Below are 18,844 nucleotides of genomic sequence, written 5' to 3'. Positions count from 1 at the left end.
TAACAATTCCCTAACATCTAAAAGAAAAGTAGAAAATCATTCCTCATCCTCCAAAGGAATAGAGAGAAGACATTTAACAATACAAAAAAATTACCATATATTCAACCGTACAAGAAAATAAATGGCTCAAAAAGCATCACGTGTTGAATTTTTATAACCCACCATAATGGTGTATAATTCTTCTTCTTGGAAGCAACAGTTTTCAATTGTCAATGATAAATGGGAAAGACTTTCTGACCAGGTTTTAATTAAAAAAAATGATATTTATAGTTATGATTGTGCAAGTGGTGTGCAGTCACTTTAAAAAAATGAATTAATATGAGACCCACATGAAAAAAAAACTAACTTTTTAACCGTAGACCCTACTCTTTTTCAAAATGATTGTACGGCGTTTACAATTCCACGACTGTATGTAGCATTGCTCTTTCAATTATCAATGATAAATGAGAAAGACTTTTGCTCCCGATCAGGACATAATTTTTATTTTTTATTTATTGTATATCACGGGATAGTCACATGTGTAAGTTTTTACTCATGTGTTATAAATAGCTATTGTACATATAGACAATTAATTCAATTTGATTCATATTTCGTTCTTCCATAAAACTCTTTACTTTCGTCTTTTGCTCACAAGGGTTTATACTTCTCGAGCACCTCTTTTACATTTCTTTACATTTTACATGATATAAGATGTTTTTTCTTCTTTTTGAATTGCTTCCATGTCTCCATCTCACAAATTCATCTTTGGGGATACTACTTCTCCTTACTTTCTTCACCCTACCGACAGTCGTATTGTCCTTTTGGTCACTAAGCCTCTTTTCAGAAAAAACTATCATGCATGATCTCAAGCTCTCTTTGCAAAGATCAAGTTTGGATTTGTTAATGAATCTCTTCCAAAACATTTGGATCCGATGAATTCTCTCTTTTTTCCATGGCTCCGATGTAACAAGGTCGTGATATCTTGGATTTTAAAATCTGTCTCTACTGAAATTTCTTCTAGTATCTTATATATTGCAACTGCATATGAGAAGTTACAATATATAAGATATGGTCCGATCTTAAGGAATGATTTTTTCAAAAAAATAGACCTCACATTTCCTCTCTTATTCAAGGTTCTCTTTCGGTGAGTAATTATTTTACTCGTCTTAAGGGCCTTTGGGATGAACTTTCTAATTACAAGCCTATTCTTGCTTGTTCTTGTGGTGTTGTACGAACGTTGAACTCTCATGTTCAACAGGAACATATTTTATAATTTTTTATGGGATTGAATGAATCTTTTGCACCTACTCGTGCATAGATTTTGCTTATAGGGCCTCTGTCTCCTCTTAATAAAGTTCTTTTCTTTTATTTTACAAGAGGAACAATAACGCAAAATATTTTCTGTCTCTTTACCCTTTGCTGATTCTCATGTATTTTCTTTTTATGTTGATTGTACCATATCTATTAAATCATTTTCTAAGAAAGATAGAATAGTATGTAAACATTGTGGAATTATCGGTCCTGTAATTGACAAGTGTTTCAAGTTGCATGGTTTTCCTCTAGGCTACAAATCAAAATAGAGGCAACAATCCATAGCTAATTCTATTGTCTTAAGTGAGAGTAAATCCTCAGTTGTTTCTCCTTTTTCATTGACTGATGCTCAATATCAGCAGCTTTTGCCCATGCTTCCTTCTCCTAAATCTGTTGATCCAATTTCTTCTATTGTCAATATAGTTGTTTCGAATAATTTTTCTGGTATTATTTTTTAACATAATAATACTCATTCTATATTTTCTGGTACTCAATCTGCTACATTTGATTCCAATTCATGGATTCTTGATATTGGAGCAACTGATCATATAGTTCCTTTTATTGATTGTTTTACTTCTATTGCTCATTATGTTAATGCTTCTATGAAACTTCCTAATGGTCAATTTGTGTCTGTTACACATATTGGCTCTGTTTCCATTTCTGAACATCTTATCTTACATGATGTTTTATGTGTTCTAACTTTTCATTTCAAAGTGATTTCTATTAGCAAGTTAACACAGTTACTAACTTATTTTTATGATTTCCTCAGACATTTGTCTCATATAGGACCTGATTCGTTGGAGGCTATTGGAGTGGGTAGATTGTATGAAGGTCTTTATATAATGCAACAATCAAGCCTTTCTAATTTTACTTTACTTCAAATACTGCTTGTTTACTTGAAATTATATCTACATCTGTTTGTTCCACTACACCTAAATGCTCTAGTTATGAGCTTTCGCATAATAGGCTTGGTCATCCTTTTAATTTTAGAATGCTGTTTGTTTGTTTTTTTTTCTCAATTGACTGTTCCATGCAATCCTTGTGTGATTTGTACTTTAGCTAAACAGAAAAATTGCCTTTTCCTAATAATGCTTATTTGTCTACTACTCCATTTGATCTAGTTTATTGTGCTATTTGGGGTCCATATTATGTACCTACTGTTGAGATTACAGTCTTAGAAATTAATAATACTTGGACTGTTACTTCTTTACCTCCTGGTAAGAACCCATTAGCTATAAATGGATTAATAAGATTAAATATCATGCTGATAGTTCCATTGAAAGATATAAGGAAAGGTAGTTGCTAAAGGTTATACCCAAACTAAAGGATTGGATTATTTTGAAACTTTTTCACTTGTTGCTAAAATGGTTACTGTTAAATCTCTTTTGGCCAATGCTATTGTGAAAGGCTAGCATCTTACATAGCTTGATGTAAATAATACTTTTCTACATGGGGATTTATTTAAAGAAGTATACATGGTTCTACCTCCTGGTTTTCATGTTAAAGGGGGGTCCCAAGCTTACAAGTTGAACAAATCACTCTATGTTTTGAAAGAGGCCTCATGACAATGGTTCTCTAAGTATTCAACTTCTATACTCAGTATGGGTTTTCAACAATCCAAAGTTAATTATTCTCTTTTTACTAAGACTGAGAGTTCATCTTTCATTGCCCTTCTTGTCTATATTGATGATATTCTCCTAACTAGTAATTATATGAAATTTATTGAGCTTTTAAAGTCCTTGCTTGATGAGAAGTTTAAGCTCAAGGACCTTGGTAAGCTCAAATATTTCCTTACTTTGGAACTGGCACGGTCTCCTACTGGTATTTCTTTATGTTAGAGAAAATATTCTTTGGAGATTCTTCAAGATGCTGGTTTACTTGCTTCTAAACCTGTTGTCTTTCCTATGGAACAAAATATTAAATTGAGTAAGGATGTGGGGGACTTGTTGCTTGATCCTACAGTTTATAGAAGACTTGTAGGTTGACTTCTTTACCTCACGTTAACTCGACCAGATTTGTATTATTCTATCAATAGACTTAGCCAATATATGGCTCAGCCTAGACAGCCCCATTTACAAGTAGGTTACAGAATTTTACAATATATCAAAGGCACTCCTGGTCATGGCGTTTTCTTTCTCGCTGCCAATACTTTATCTCTCAAAGCATTTGCTGATTCTAATTGGATTTTTGGTCCTGACAGTAGGAGTTCTATAAGTAGTTATTGTGTTTTTCTCAGGGACTCTTTGGTTTCTTGGAAGACCAAGAAACATACCATTGTCTCTAGATCTTTTGCAGAGGCTGAGTATAGATCAATGGCTTCTACCACTCGTGATATCATTTGGTTTCTCACTCTCTTATCTAACTTTTGTGTTTCACATACTCATAGTGCTCAACTTTGTTGTGATAGTCAAGATGCATTACACATTGCTGTCAATCCAGTCTTCTATGAAAGAACAAAGCATATTGAGTTGGATTGTCACTTTATTTGAGAAAAAATACAAGTTGGAGTTATCTAGACTTTTCATTTGGCTTCTGGTCATCAACTTGCTGATGTGTTCACCAAACCTCTTAGTAATTACTAGTTTCTTCACTTAGTTTCCAAGATGAGAGCACACTCTATATACTCTTCTTCTTGAAGGGGGTGTGAGGGGTTCCCCTCCCCCACCCCTCCCTTCTTCTCAGTAGTAAGACCCATCACTTACTCTCCCAAGCTCAAGAACCCCAACACTAGCCCACGATAGCCCAAGTCGACTTGGGGGTATCTGTGTGTGAATATGAAGCTGCCAGGGAATGGATGTGAGCAGCCACCTAAGTACTGCACAACCATCCCACCCATTGGAAATTGAAACCAATGAGAGAAGACCAAGGAAAGGGGAGCCATTGATCCCTAAAACTTAGAGAACAAATGGACAAGTGGAAGTCAATTCAAGATAAGGTCAAACAAGCCAAGCGCCGCATTTATGGTGCCTCTATTGAAGCACACTTGATTGATGTCTACCCAGCTCTAGCCAAGCGCTGCATTAATGGTGCCGCCTCTAAGGCATGCCACATCAATTAGACTGAACCAAAAGTTATGATGTGGACAAGGGACCCACGGGGATAGAGAGGATTTGACTCCTCCTCAGGCACCAGTATAAATAGCCACCCCCAGTACGAGGAAAGTTCTCTAAGTCTCTCCACATTTTACTTTAGTGTTTATTTGCAATCGGCGAACAATCCTTACAAACTTTGGCATCGGAGGCTCCTTGGCCCCCAAGGTGCCCATTTCTAGCTTCATCTTCTCTGAGTTTTATAGACACATTACTAAAGATCCGAGTCCCTAGAACTTGGCCCAAGGGCGTACGAAACACAATGTGAACAGTGGCGCCGTCTGTGGGAACCTTATAAAGACCTTTATAGGTCTTACGTGTACTTTGTGCACCCGAGACGGCTTGTTCTAGGTTCCTCGGGCACCGGAAATGACCAAGCCTAATAAACATGAAGGCATCCCCGCGAGCAAAGGAGATTCCTGGAAAGACAATAAGGGATATCTCAAGGGTGGTTTTGAGCACTGAGGCAGAAGCTGCTTACCCACTAGCTGGGGACGGCACACTGCCGCCACAGCCTAAGCACTTTCCTACAAAAGAGGAAGTCTGGGATGAACAAGCACTCAGGAACCTGGACCCCAACGAACCATCGAAGCTCGTTCATTTAGACCCAAACCGGCCAGAAGCAATTGCAAGGATCAGAAGCGAGATGACACAGGAAACATGTAATGCCCTAACGCAGCACCTTGTCAAACATCAGAACATCTTCGCTAGGGGGCATAAGGACAAGCCCGGGATTGCTCCCGAGATCATTTAACACTATCTGAGCATCGACCCAAAGGCCAAAAGAGCCTGTAAGAAGCGTCAAAATTTCAGCATAGAGAAAAACATCCCCATTGTAGAGGAGGTCGACCGTCTATTATCTACGGAGTTTATTCACGAAGCTCATTACCCCAAGTGGCTATCCAACGTGGTATTGGTAAAGAAGCCCAACAGAAAATGGAGTATGTGCATCGATTTCACTGACCTCAATAAAGCATGCACGCAAGATAGTTTCCCACTTCCTCGCATTGACCTTATCGTCGACTCCATAGTAGGTCATCAAATGTTAAGTTTCATGGATACGTACTCTAGGTACAACCAGATTTGCATGAAGCCCGAAGATGAGGAAAAAACTTTGTTCATCATCGACTGCGGTCTGTACTGTTAGACAGCGATGCCTTTTAGATTGAAGAATGTAGGAGCCACGTACCAGCAGCTTGTCAACCTCATGTTCAAAATTCAAATAGGTTGCAATATGGAATTCTATGTGGACGATTTGCTAGTTAAAAATGAAACCATGAAATAGCATTCAAGTGACTTGAGGGAAACCTTTGCTATACTAAGGCAGTACCAAATGAAACTAAACCTGGCAAATTATGCCTTCAGTATGGGGTCAGGAAAGTTCTTGGGGTTCATGGTGTTTGAGCGTGTAATTGAAGCCAATCTCAAGAAGGGAGAGCCATCCTCGATATGAGCTTGCCCCGAAGCATTAACAAGGTACAAAAATAGGTAGGGAGAGTAGCAACTCTTAACCGTTCGTATCAAGGTCCACTGGTGTTAGCCCTTCTTTAAAGTCTTGCGAAAGGCACAAACATGTGATGAAGAGTGTGACGTTGCCTTTAAGGCTCTCAAATAGTACCTCACCAGTATATCCCTCCTCAATTAGCCCTGGTGCAAGAAGATGCTGATACTATTTGTTGGTCTCCCCCCAGGCGGTAGGTATCCTCTACAAAGTCCGGTTTACTATACTAGCTGAGCGTACCGCAAAGTCGAAGACAGATACCCTCGTATAGAGCAACTTGCATTATCCCTAGTTGTCACTGCGCCCAAGCTGTGCCCCTATTTTCAAGCTCACTTGATGAAGGTCTTCATAGAGGCTCCCCTCAAGAAGATATTGCAACGACCGGACACCTCGGGTCAACTTATGAATTGGGCCTTGGAGTTGAGCGAATTCGACATCGAATATGCACTGAGCACTGCTATTAAAAGGCAAGTGTTGGCAAGTTTTGTGGCTAAGTTTACTGGCATCCCCAAAGAAACCAAGCAAGCACCCCCATTAAATCCCTAACAAGTCTTCTTCATTGATAGCTTATCTTGGCAGGCTAGAGGAGGGGTAGGGGTGCATATGATCACATTAGATGGGGAGGAGCATAATAACGCCATTAAATTAGCATTCAAGACCATGAACGAAGCCGAAGCCTTGTTGTCAGGATTGGTGGTCGCCAGAGCTTTAAGTTCCGCAAAAAAAGAGGTGCGTGCTCACTCAAGTGATGGTCAATCAAGTACAAGGAGAATTTGTTGAGAAAAGTGACAAGTTGAGAAAGTATTTAGTGTTGGTGAAAACTGAGTGCTCCCACTTCAAGTATTTTCAAATTCAACATATACCAAGGGCTAAGAACCACAAGGTGAATAAATTAGCAAGTGCAGCGTCCGAGCAGGAGGACCTCCCCCCACCAGAGCAAACGATAATTTGAATGGTCGAGATACCCGCAATAGGATTCAAGGTGATGGAGGTATAGCCTGAAGCCCTCGGGTGGGCATGAGACGTCATCAAGTACCTGGACAATGGTGAGCTACCTGAGGATTGACAAGAAGCCAGAAATGTTAGAAGTAAAGCGGAAAGGTACACGTTGATCAAATGGATTCTGTACCGATGAAGACACTCAAACAATGTTTTAAATTTCATGTACAGTTATATATGATGAGTATAAATACATAAAAATTATATGTACAGTTATTTTTGTATATTTTTTTGTATATTCTATTGATGTGATTGGTTGCATATTAAAAAAAAATTGATGTAGTCAATCACAACAGCGGAATGTGCAGAGAGTATGCAAAAATGATTGTATACAGTATTATTCATAAATATAACAGATATTCAAATTGAAAGTACAGAGATTAGCCTTTCCACTTCTTTAAATTTACTATCGTACACAGGCTATATGTATTTTATTGTAATGCTCAGAAGGAAGACAATTCCTTCTGAACAAAAAAGAGGCAGGAAGGACTGCAATTGCGCATCAGGGCTAACATCACAGGACTTGAAGTACCCTCTTCAGTCGATAATATGCCAGTGTTTCCATCTATATCTGTCTTGACAGAGCCAGGGCAGACACAGTTGATGCAGAAACTTGGATACTTTTTGGCCAGGATTCTTGTGTAGGCATTCATGGCTGCTTTTGAAACTGAATAGGCAGATAGAAAAGTTGGCCACCCTTTTGCTGTCAGGGAACCTTCTTTAAAATCTTTTAGAAACACCTTCAACACCTCATCCACTTTTTCTTCAGTAAGGTTTTCAGCATCACGTAAAATTCCTCCAGCCCATTTATTTTGAATGCTCTGAAACAGACAAGCAAGAAAGTTTTTTGAAAAATTAACTGATATAAGATTAACATAAGTTACGAAAGTAGAATAATCCAAAAGACTTGTCACATTTCAGCATTGGCCCAGAGTGAATTCATCAAGTTAATAAATAGTTTTTGCCTTGTTGACTCAGCTTGATCAGATAATGAGATCATTGAGATGAATTTACCAAAATTTGGTCTGTATTTCACCCATTTTACAACGGTCTAAAATTCAAGTTGAGTCTCTGCTAGAAGTTCAAGTTGCCTGAGTTTCAAGCCTTCCAAAGTAATGTAAAACTCTGTCAAGTTTCTTTAGAAGGTGCTAACAATGTGTTTCTAAGTGTAGAATGTGCTACTTTCATACCTCTAACTTCCCCAAGGACGATGAAATGTTAACAATCCTTGGTGAACTGGACAATTGCAGGACAGAAATGAGTGTCTCAGCCATTCTTCTAGCACCATAGTAGTTTGTTTGCAAGCATTCTTCTGCTAACTCAGAATTCTGAATCAGTTTACTCCGATCATATCCGGCTCCTGCCTGCAGTAGCACCAAGAAGTCAATCTCCGTTGTTACTATCACCGAGTACTGTGAAGACCATGGTAGACTGCAGCAATCTATGGAGAAAAGAGAAAATCACTCTCAAAAAGGCTATAAAACAGAGCCTAAAAGATGCCAAGTTTTCTCAAGGAAAAGTAGGTGTTTAAAAAATTATATAAAAAGATCAAAAGCATTTCCATGTTAGTGCTTTGCAGAATCTGATAGTCCTTAATGCTTCTTAGAAACTCTAATGTAAACAACAAGATGGAGTCAAACGATGATAACTGAGGGTTATATATAAATTACAGGTTACTGTTCGTTTTTTTAAAAATGAAAAATTAAATAAAAACAAAAGATGGAATGCAACCATGACATTCAAAACAGGAGTTGTTCAAAAAATACTGTAAAAAGACACTCGTAGACGGTATAAGTTAACTATTCACCAAAGTACTTACCTCAACATCAGCATCTAGTTTCACTCCACCAATCCCTGCGTTGTTCACCTGCACATAGCTTTGACATTCCATCATTCGTTTTTTTCAAATGGGTATTTTATTTTAGGCAGGAAAAGATGTTGAATCCTTCCGGTTGTTTAAAATATTTGTAACGGACTTAATTATAAGACTTACCTTAATTTTATCAGCAATCTGCAGTGCATAATTAGCTGTTATAATAATTTTGATTAGCTACATTTGTTAGTTCTACCATTAATGTATCAAGATCATGATATGAATTTCATTAATAGCGGAATTGTCCTCGTACCTACACCCTTGGTATCAACCTCACCTATAATAACAAGAGAAATGATATTTGCAGTTGTAGATGTGCAAGCGGCGTGCAGTCGCTTTAAAAAAATGAATTAATATGGGACCCACATGAAAAAAAAAAAAACTAACTTTTTAATCGTAGACTCCACTCTTTTTCAAAGCGATTGCGTGGCGTTTGCAATTCCACGACTGTATGTAGTATTGCTGTAATAACAAATTGGAAAATGCTAGTGTCATGTCTGATTTTGTCTCCTCATTTTGATCGTTCATGTATTTAAATTTTTTTTAAAAAAAATTATTTAATGATTAAGGAAGTAAAATTAGTGTATTGATGTATTTTTTTTTTCTATTTTTTAAAAATATTTCAATAAGTTAAAAAAATGAAAAGAAAAAGAAGAAAAAATAAAAAGTTAAATTTGTGCTGGTCGGCATGTCCAGTGGTCATTGATGGGCTGCAACCTAGCATCACTCAATGCAAAATTTCTCCCAAGAAAAAGGTTCATGCAGGAAGAAAGACGTATAATAATAATAATAACAATAATAAATAAGAAAAAGAAGTCAACAAGTTCCTACAAGAAATCAAAATCCAACTAACTGTCCAACCATGTCATGACGGATACTTCAAAATTTTCAATCGTGATATTCAGGAAGAATGAAAAAGTAGATAAAGAAATCAACTTCGAATCATATATACCAAGATATCAAGTTTACCAAACTGGGTTTTGATAAAATCTGCGAAAGAAGTAATGCTAGCAGGGTCAGACACATCAAGTTGATGGAAAACCACTTGATCTGAAAGACGTAAGTGTTGCAGTTTCTGGAGAGCTTCAAGACCCCTCTTCTCATCTCTTGCTGTTAACATCACTACGATCCCATTTGAAGCCAACTGTCTAACTATTTCAAATCCAATCCCCTTGTTCGCCCATGTAACAACTGCATACCTGAAATGGCAAAACAACCAAAAAAGAAAAGACAAATACAAGAAGGAATCAGAGAGATGGGTGTGTTATATATGTGTGCGCGGTTTGAGGTTTCGATGGAAAATTTAAAAGACAACATGGAAGGACTGAAACTGAAGAATGAGGAAATACCTCTTTGTTGCCTCAGCCATTGATGGTTAACACTTTGAAACGTGGATTGAGAAAAATGAGTAAAGTGAGGTCGGGATACTAGTTGGTCTGTCATTTGAATGGTAGTATTGGCCTTTATATATAGTAGAAATAGTAGAAAAAGTGCATCTGAGAAGGGGTATGTTTCGCAAATCAAGGCAGATTTTGGAACCTGACATGCTATGTTTTGTACGTTGTATTAATTTTCTCATTCCTCATGTGTACCGAGGTTTATCGTATTTTAATTATCTTCCTAGTAACGCTAGGAAAGTATACAAGTCGTGTGATTTTTCTTTAAAAGAAACTAGCATATTTTATTGAAAAAATAATTTTTTATGTGAATTTTAAAAATAATTTTAAAGAAAGTGTACAAAATATACATTCCTTAAAGACTATAAATATCATTTCTTATTCTTTATTAAATAATTGATTTATCAAGTCAATTAAAATATATACTATATATAGGAAAATGAACCCATTTTTACCAATGCTTTATTTATTTATTTATTTATTATTATTATTCCTATTGATTAAGAAAGTGACTATTATTAGATTTATGTATTTTAAAAAAATATTTAAAGACAATTAAAAATAATTATACTAAACGTCATTGCTGGGATGCAACCTAGCATATTTAAAAAGTGAGATGAGAATTTTATAAATAATAATAGAATGATTTGAGTTAAAATGTTTTATTGGCTTTTAGTGAATGAGAGGAAAAAAAAATTGATTTAAAATATTCTAAAGTTAAAATACTTTTTAAATATAATTTTTTTTAAAGTCTGAAAAAGCAATATTATTTTTTTGAGTTTTTTTCTTTCTTTTTTTTTTTATATATATTTTTTACTTTAAGAAAGTTATAATGATTAGATATTGATTAGATGAAAAAGTTGAATATTTGAAATTGAAAATAAGATGATAGTATATTGTATAATATATATTTTTTAATTCTTCGTACTGACATCTATAAATTTTTTTTATACACTTATATATCACAAATAAACTTGTTATTTATAGTCTCTGAAAAATAAAAATAAAAAGCACAAGAAAGCATAATATGCGGGGATGTTTATAATGCCACATGGATAATTTATTAAAATTAATTAATATATCGGGCATTAAAAATTTATAATAATATTTTCTAATTCTAAGTTTGATATGGATTATAGAAACTTGGATTAAAAGAATGGATAATAATATTTTCTAATTCTAAGGCCTATACAAGAGTATTTGATCTCAAATATTTAATTGATCTCAAACATCAATCAAATACAAAATACTTTTTAATTTCAAATCTTCAACTTTTTAATCTAATCATTACAAATTTTTCAAATTTTTAGACAAACCACAAAAAAAAATAAAAATAAAAATAAAAACAAATTTTTCAAATTTTAAAATAAAAATAATATTACAAAATTATATTCAAATAATTTTTTGACTTTATAAATATTTTTATTCAATTTATTCTCTTTCATTAATTTAACAAAATCTAATAAATATTTTAATTCAAATTATTTCACTACTATTCAAAAATTATTTCTTTATTATTTATAGATATACTGCAAAGTCATGGTTTCAAAGTCGAAGCAGTTGCCCTGTCGATATTAGTCGAAGGGGATTTTTTTTAGCAATGAAAACGAGTTGACAAGTCGTGAAGTACTGGAAGTTTTTGAAAGATTCAAATCGATACCTTATTGGGAGAAAAAGTTGCCAATGGATCACATGCTAAGACTTCGTTAAGTTACTAAAAATGTACTATATTCAACCATAATTTTTACGAATCAAACATGCATACAAGTGGAAAGACTTTGTCACGGTTGGTGACATGTGGGAAGACTTTCCAATCAACATGCAACAAGTGGAAAGACTTTCCATCTATCAATAACGTAAAAATGCATGCATGGGAAGAGTCTATCAACGGTCTATTTCATAATAATATACAATTTGTGTTTCTGATCATTTGCTCAAAACAACATATTTAGAAGGCAACAAAGTAGTAGCACTTGTTGAAGAAATTTGTAGGGATACAATGATCTGAAAAAAATAAATACAATTTTGAGACGTGTAAAATACCATCTTTAAGGTCATGATTATTATCCATACTTAAAAAAGTTTACTACCGAATTATAAAAATAAATAAAAACACATATTTAATAAATATACACATTTAATATCACAATCTACAATAATATAAATATATGAGTACTTCAACTATTTTTTACAATGCATGTGTGATCTTAAGTAGGCTATCCATTCATTTAGAAATTGGGAGGCTTCGAGGATGAGCTAACAGCAGTGAAAACTTTGTTGGAAGAGAACTTTTCCAATCAATGGAGCTACATCTATGACAAACCTTTTCGTTAATTAGTCACAAAATAGACAAAAATTTCTAGATGGAGATTATTTATTAATTTGGTAGTCATAAGTAAGGAAGGAGAAGTACTCTCACCCCTTCCCATTATGTCATATCCTTAAAATTACTTACATATATAACTACTATTTTTTATCTTATGGTAAGGTAAGAGTACCTTAGTCGATCGATCTGCTTGGCCCAGAACGGCATACGTGCATTCTATTGGAGATATAGTTTAGTTAGTTAGTCTAGCACTAGACTAACTAACTAAACTATTCTTTTGTATATAAAGGAAAGATGTATTCATTAATAGATAACTGAATGAATATTTTCCTCTTCCATACTCTAGTCTTGATACATGCATGTATGTATGTATGTATCACTACAACATAAACATTTTTTTGGAACGAAAAATTTAGTCCCAAATTGTAGGTTTTTTGTCTCAAAAAATATTTTGAGACGAAAAAAAATCGTCCCAAAGTCGTCCCAACATCACTGTCCCAGAAGGTATTTTGAGACGAAAATCACCATTTCGTCCCAGAAAATATCTTTAGGGACGATTTTGAAATTAACCGTTCGATACTGTTTGAACGGGCTAGTTATTTGTCACGGTTCAATTTTGTTCCTGAATGACGTTCGAATGGCAATACATTGGGCATTCGAACGAAATTACATTGGTGGAAAGGTTATGAAAACACGTTCAAACGATCCCAAATTTTGATAACGTTCGAATGGTACAAAAGAGATTTTCGTTCGAACGTTAAAAGAAGTGACCGAACGGTAAATGGATCGAACGGTGTTGAGTTATGTTCGAACGGTACGCTAATGAATTTCGTTCGAACGTTTTTTGACCAATCTGGTTTCGTTCGAACGGCTATATCAATAATGTTCGAACGAAAACTATTTTATTAAAATCCAGTAATAATAAAAAACCAATTTGATATTCAAAAGATTTGAAAAACATACATTAGAAACAATTTAGTACTCACGAAAGTTTTATAATAAGTGCGAACTAATAAATAACCACGAGACTGACATTGTTCATACATAATTAGATAATGTCATAATCTATATGTAAAAAACCATCAGTTGCTTGGAGGCCTGTACTGTTGCATAAGCTGCTGCATTTGGAGTTGCATTTCTCTCCTGAACTATTCTTGTTGTTCTTCATGTTGTTTGAGGCGCTTCTCCATCTCTCCTTGTTTCGCCAATTGAGCCTCTAACTCATGCTGCCTTGCAACCAATTTTTCAATTCTGCAATTCGAATTCTCTTACGCCATAGAGGCCGCAGAAGTAGACCCGGAAGAAAAGGAAAAGGGGGAAGGTTTGACACAGCGACCCAAACCCCTCAAATATCCTGAACGTTGACCCAGAACTTGTGTAAAAATCTCAATTTCATTTGTTGAGGAGTTTTGATCTGACGCAGGTTCAGCACGTATGGCAAGCATTTTATCCTATACATAAGATAAATAGTTAATATTATCATAAATATTATAATATATTTATTTAGAACAATTTATAATACTTACATAATTCTCACGGGCATCAGGATGACTCCACTCTCCATTACGATTAGTATGTGATGCAGCATATAATTTTGTCAAATCATAATTAGCATCTGAATCTTGCTATAATAAATATTTGTTAAGATATAAAGTCATTAGGATTCATATATTCAGTTACCTATATACAAATAAAAAAAATAGCAATACCATTTTCTTAGAGAAGCGGTGGAAAGATCTTGAACCTGCATGATGAGTAATCTTCAATTTCAATCTATTTGTTTTGTTTATAGAACTTTGCTCCTACATAGGAATTGAAAATATTAGAAAGCGAAATTAGAAATAGGATGACTAAAATAATTAATATAATTATACCTTATATAATGGATCCTTAAACATGTCATAAAGTTTTTCCCAATCAGAAGGTTTGACATCTTGAAAAGGATGTTAGCGTGCATTTTCCATATTCTCGAACTTATTATAGTACTCATGACACCTCGGCTTATATTTGTAGAATGCATTACTCATAAGTTTTTCCACAGTCTTACGCTCCTCTCTCCGACCAAAATTTAATTCGAAATCATCCTGTAAAAAAAATTTAGACAAACATATTATCATTTATAATATTCTAACTTTAAGTAAAATAAAAAAATTTACTAACTCACTATCTGTTTTAAACATTACCAAATAACGCTTCTTGATAAGTTCTTTAACATCTTGGGGGACTTTCTTCCATGAACTTGTTGCCAAAGGTGCATAAGTTCGAGTAAGAGCACCCACATGCGATACAAGCCAAGTTACTGGTTGTCCTTCGCTTCCGGTATGTTTGTCAAGAATGTTAACCTTGATTTTACTCACCTTACAATATTTTTCCAACGTCACGCCTCTCGTAATGCCTCAACCTTGACGAGATTGTACTGTAAAGTCATCATGATATATAACATTGTAATCAATTTTCTATTATAACCTTAATTAATAAATTTTATAACTATAAGAATTTTACCTTGTTCTGTAGAGTTAATCTCTAATGGTGAGTCTGAAGGAGAGCTAGGAACAAGTGGAGATGGGTTGCGAACTTCCTTTCTCTTCGGAGGCATAATTTCAAAAAACTGATACAATATTCATTAAGTAAAATAGTGGTTATCATCACGTAATGTAAAAACATAATTCGTCAATCATTATCTATATTAGTATCATTTGAAAATTCAGTCTCATCATCTGTAGATACTTCAGATAAATCAATATTTTGCTCAAGTGTCACATCAACAATTTCAATCTCAATATCTTCTCTATTCAATAGAATCATCTTATACTGGCTCAAATCCACAAACAAATTAAAGACGGGTTGACTCTCTTGGTATGCTTCTTGAATAGAGGCATTATCTTCTTCTTCATCTCGCCCTTTTGCCTGAAGGATAACATCATATATATTTCTTGGAGAATCTTTTTGTACTACTCGCCATTGATTTCCTAACTTCGGGTCATCTAAGTAGAATACTTGAGATGCTTGAAAAGCTAAAACAAATTGATCATCCTCGTACCATTTTCTTGATGTATTAATACTCAAAAAATATTCATCATCACGGACTCCAGTTTGAGTATTGCTTAAATCCCACCAATCATACTTAAACAGATACACTGCAAGCTCCGCCAAATATTTCATTCTAATTATATCAACAATCACTCCATAGAAATCAATATTTTATCTATCATGACTTCCCTCAACTCGGACACCACTATTTTGTGTTTTCCTATAATGATCTCGATCTATTGTGTGATACCTACTTCCCCGAGAAATACATGCAGAATATCTTGTAGCGCGTCTCGATGGACCACGCACTAATGCATACAGTTCATCTGATATATCGTTTGGATTATTGGCATGCATTTGTACAACCTACATATTGAGTAAAGCTTCTATTATATAAATAAAAAAAAAATCAATATTTTCTGATGTATTGGATGAGTAAAGCATATGTAATGTCATTACCCGTTGTTCAAACCATCTCGGGAACTCCTCTTCATGTTTCTGATCTATATCATTTACTCCTAGTTCTTTGAGCATGTTAATATGATCACTGAAATTAATGATTACCACATGTATTTTATATTCTTAGAATTTTGTGAAAGTAAATGAGCGAATATTAAATTAAGAAAAGATTAGTACTTATTTCATGTAATTCTCTATCTAAGAGCAATTGTTCAGCACGTACCACTGAGCTTTCTCAAATTCTCTTCCACATAAGTCATAACCATGCACTGCACCAAGTGGACGTACTTGTTGGGAAAACAGGGAAAACACATTTTGTTGTCTTGCTTTATCAACGTCAAAGTTTCTTTCTGGCCTATCAAACCTAGTGTCAACTCCGTGGAAATATTTGGAATAGAAGGTATGCCACTCATCATCAATATATGCTTTTGCAATTAATCCTTCTGGGCGAGCCTTGTTACCAACTGTTCGTTTCAACTTCCCAAGAAATCGTTCAATGGGATACATCCATCTATACTGAACTGATCCTGCAAGTCGAGCCTCACGTGGCAAATGGACAGCTAGGTGAACCATGACATCGAAAAATGACGGTGGGTAAATACTTTCTAACTTACAGAATATTATGAAAATTTCCCGTTCCATTCAATCCAAAGCTTCTACATTTAATATCTGTGCACATAAGTCTTTAAAAAATAAACCCAACTCAGTGAAAGTCACGCGCACGTCTCTAGTCAAATACCCACGGATACCAATAGGCAAGATACGCTACAAAAGGACATGAAAATCATGACTTTTTAACCCAGTTATTTTCTAGTCATTTGTTCGCACACACTTTGTCAAATTCGAGGTATAACCGTCCGGTAATTTAATTTTCATTATCAACTCACAAAAAGTAGCCCTTTCATTCCTTGACAATGTATACCACCCAATCGGCATGTAAACGGACGAACCATTTTCTTGCAATTGCATTTCCGGTCTTATTCCCAACTGCTTTAAATCCTTCCTTGAGTTTAATGTATCCTTCGTTTTTCCTTCAATTGATATTAATGTTTTCAATATGGATTCACATATATTTTTTTCAATATACATAACATCAAGACTATGCCGTAATTTTAACTTGGACCAGTATGGAAGATCAAAAAATATACTCTTCTTAGTCCAATTCAACTTAGATATAGCTCGTTTTCTCTTTCGATTTTTTTTACCAAATTCATTACAACCAACATCTACAAATTGTGTAATTAAATTTTCACCAGATAAATATGGTGGAGGTTGGCCCTATTCAACAGTACTATCAAACATTTGTGAATTTTCCCGCCATCTATGATCACCGGGTAGAAATCGACGATGACCCATGAAACATAATTTCTTCCTATAAGTGAGCCATTCAGATTTAGTATGTTTGTTACAAGTTGGACATGCCATTTTCCCCTTAGTACTCCAACCTGACAAGTTTCCAAAGCTGGAAAATCATTTATTATCCATAAAACGGCAGCATGCATCTTGAACGACTTGTCTGTTGATGAATCAAATGTGACAACCCCATTCTCCCACAAATCTTTCAATTCTGCAATCAATGGCTGTAAGTGTATGTCTATATCATTTTCCGGTGATCTCGGACCTGGAATGAGCAAACTCATCATGAAATATAGATCTTTCATACACTTCCACGGTGGTAAATTATACGGCATAAGTACAACTGGCCAAGTACTATGACTAGTACTCATGTTCCCAAACGGATTACATCCATCTGTTGCCAACCCAAGTCTCACATTACGTGGTTCTTCTGCAAACCATGAGTATTCCTTATCAAATTCCTTCCACAACTGGGAGTCAGCAGGATATGATAAAATATCACGTTTCTAACTCTGGCTAATGAGTGCCATATCATGTCTGCAGCCGTTGCACGTGACATATATAATTGTTGTAATCTAGGTGTCAATGGAAAGTGGCGTACTACCTTTTGCGGTACATTTTGTTTGTCAGATGTCCATTTTGATTCATGGCATATGAGACATTCGTTCAACTGCTCATTCTCTTGCCAAAATAATATGCAGTCATTCTTACATGCATGTATTACTTTGTAATCAAATCCAAGTCCTTGTTTCAATTTTTTTGCTTCATAGAAGTTACGAGGAAGTGTATTATCTGATGGCAGTGCCTCCTTAAACAATTCAAGTAATATATTGACAGCCTTAATTGATAATCGGCACATTGATTTTATGTGAAGCAGTCTTACGGTAAATGACAACTTACTGTATCTTCTGCATCCTAGATATATGTTACCTAATATTATTATATAGAGAACTCTATATAGAGAATGCTTTCGAACGGACTGGACAATTCATCATTTTTTGGGAACGTTCCAAAATCTAACTTTTTGGGACGATTTTCATTTCGTCCCAAACCAAAATCGTCCCAAAATCAATTTTTTGTTGTAGTGTATGTGTAGAAGGTAACAATCCAACCGATACTTTGAATATTTTTACAAGGTGTGGTCTTAAAGAGGCTATCCATTCATTCAGAAATTTGAGGCTCCGAGGATTGATCTATTAGGAATCTAAAACTAAGATCAGTTTTATCACGGTTTAGAATCACGCCTTGTTCATCTTTTTCTTTGCCCTTTGTCACTTTATTTGTTTTTTATTTGTTTTTGCCCAACACCCCCCCCCCCCCCAAGAGGAATCTAAAAACATGAAATGTACCTGGAATCATGGATATTGAAGATTTCTTATAAGCATATTAATTTAATATGGCTCCTTGGCTGCCCATTCTAGCCTTCAAGTTATCACACTATATATAACCTAACTTGATTCATGTTTTTTGTAGTAGAACATGAAATACACTTCCCAACTCAACAAAGACTCTTCACCAACCCTA

At 34.9% G+C, this 18,844-nt stretch overlaps 1 protein-coding gene across 2 annotated transcripts; it reads right to left on the bottom strand.

Annotated features, from left to right (window-relative positions):
- Positions 1 to 7,145: 7,145 nt before the first annotated feature.
- LOC122309628 ((+)-neomenthol dehydrogenase-like) lies at positions 7,146 to 10,179 on the bottom strand. Of its 2 annotated transcripts, none has more exons than XM_043123168.1 (5): positions 10,102 to 10,179; positions 9,705 to 9,951; positions 8,699 to 8,746; positions 8,070 to 8,267; positions 7,146 to 7,700 (listed from the first exon to the last, which is right to left on the bottom strand). In XM_043123168.1, exons 1-5 carry the CDS (start codon positions 10,119 to 10,121, stop codon positions 7,323 to 7,325), a joined length of 891 nt encoding a protein of 296 aa, XP_042979102.1. In that variant the 5' UTR covers positions 10,122 to 10,179; the 3' UTR covers positions 7,146 to 7,322. The 2 variants fall into 2 exon arrangements, with proteins under 2 accessions (XP_042979102.1, XP_042979096.1); XM_043123162.1 differs by having other exon boundaries at positions 8,070 to 8,243.
- Positions 10,180 to 18,844: the final 8,665 nt, after the last annotated feature.

This window comes from Carya illinoinensis, chromosome 1 (assembly GCF_018687715.1).
Source record: "Carya illinoinensis cultivar Pawnee chromosome 1, C.illinoinensisPawnee_v1, whole genome shotgun sequence".
Taxonomy (NCBI): Eukaryota; Viridiplantae; Streptophyta; class Magnoliopsida; order Fagales; family Juglandaceae; genus Carya; species Carya illinoinensis.
This window is presented reverse-complemented; position numbering and strand designations above follow the sequence as displayed.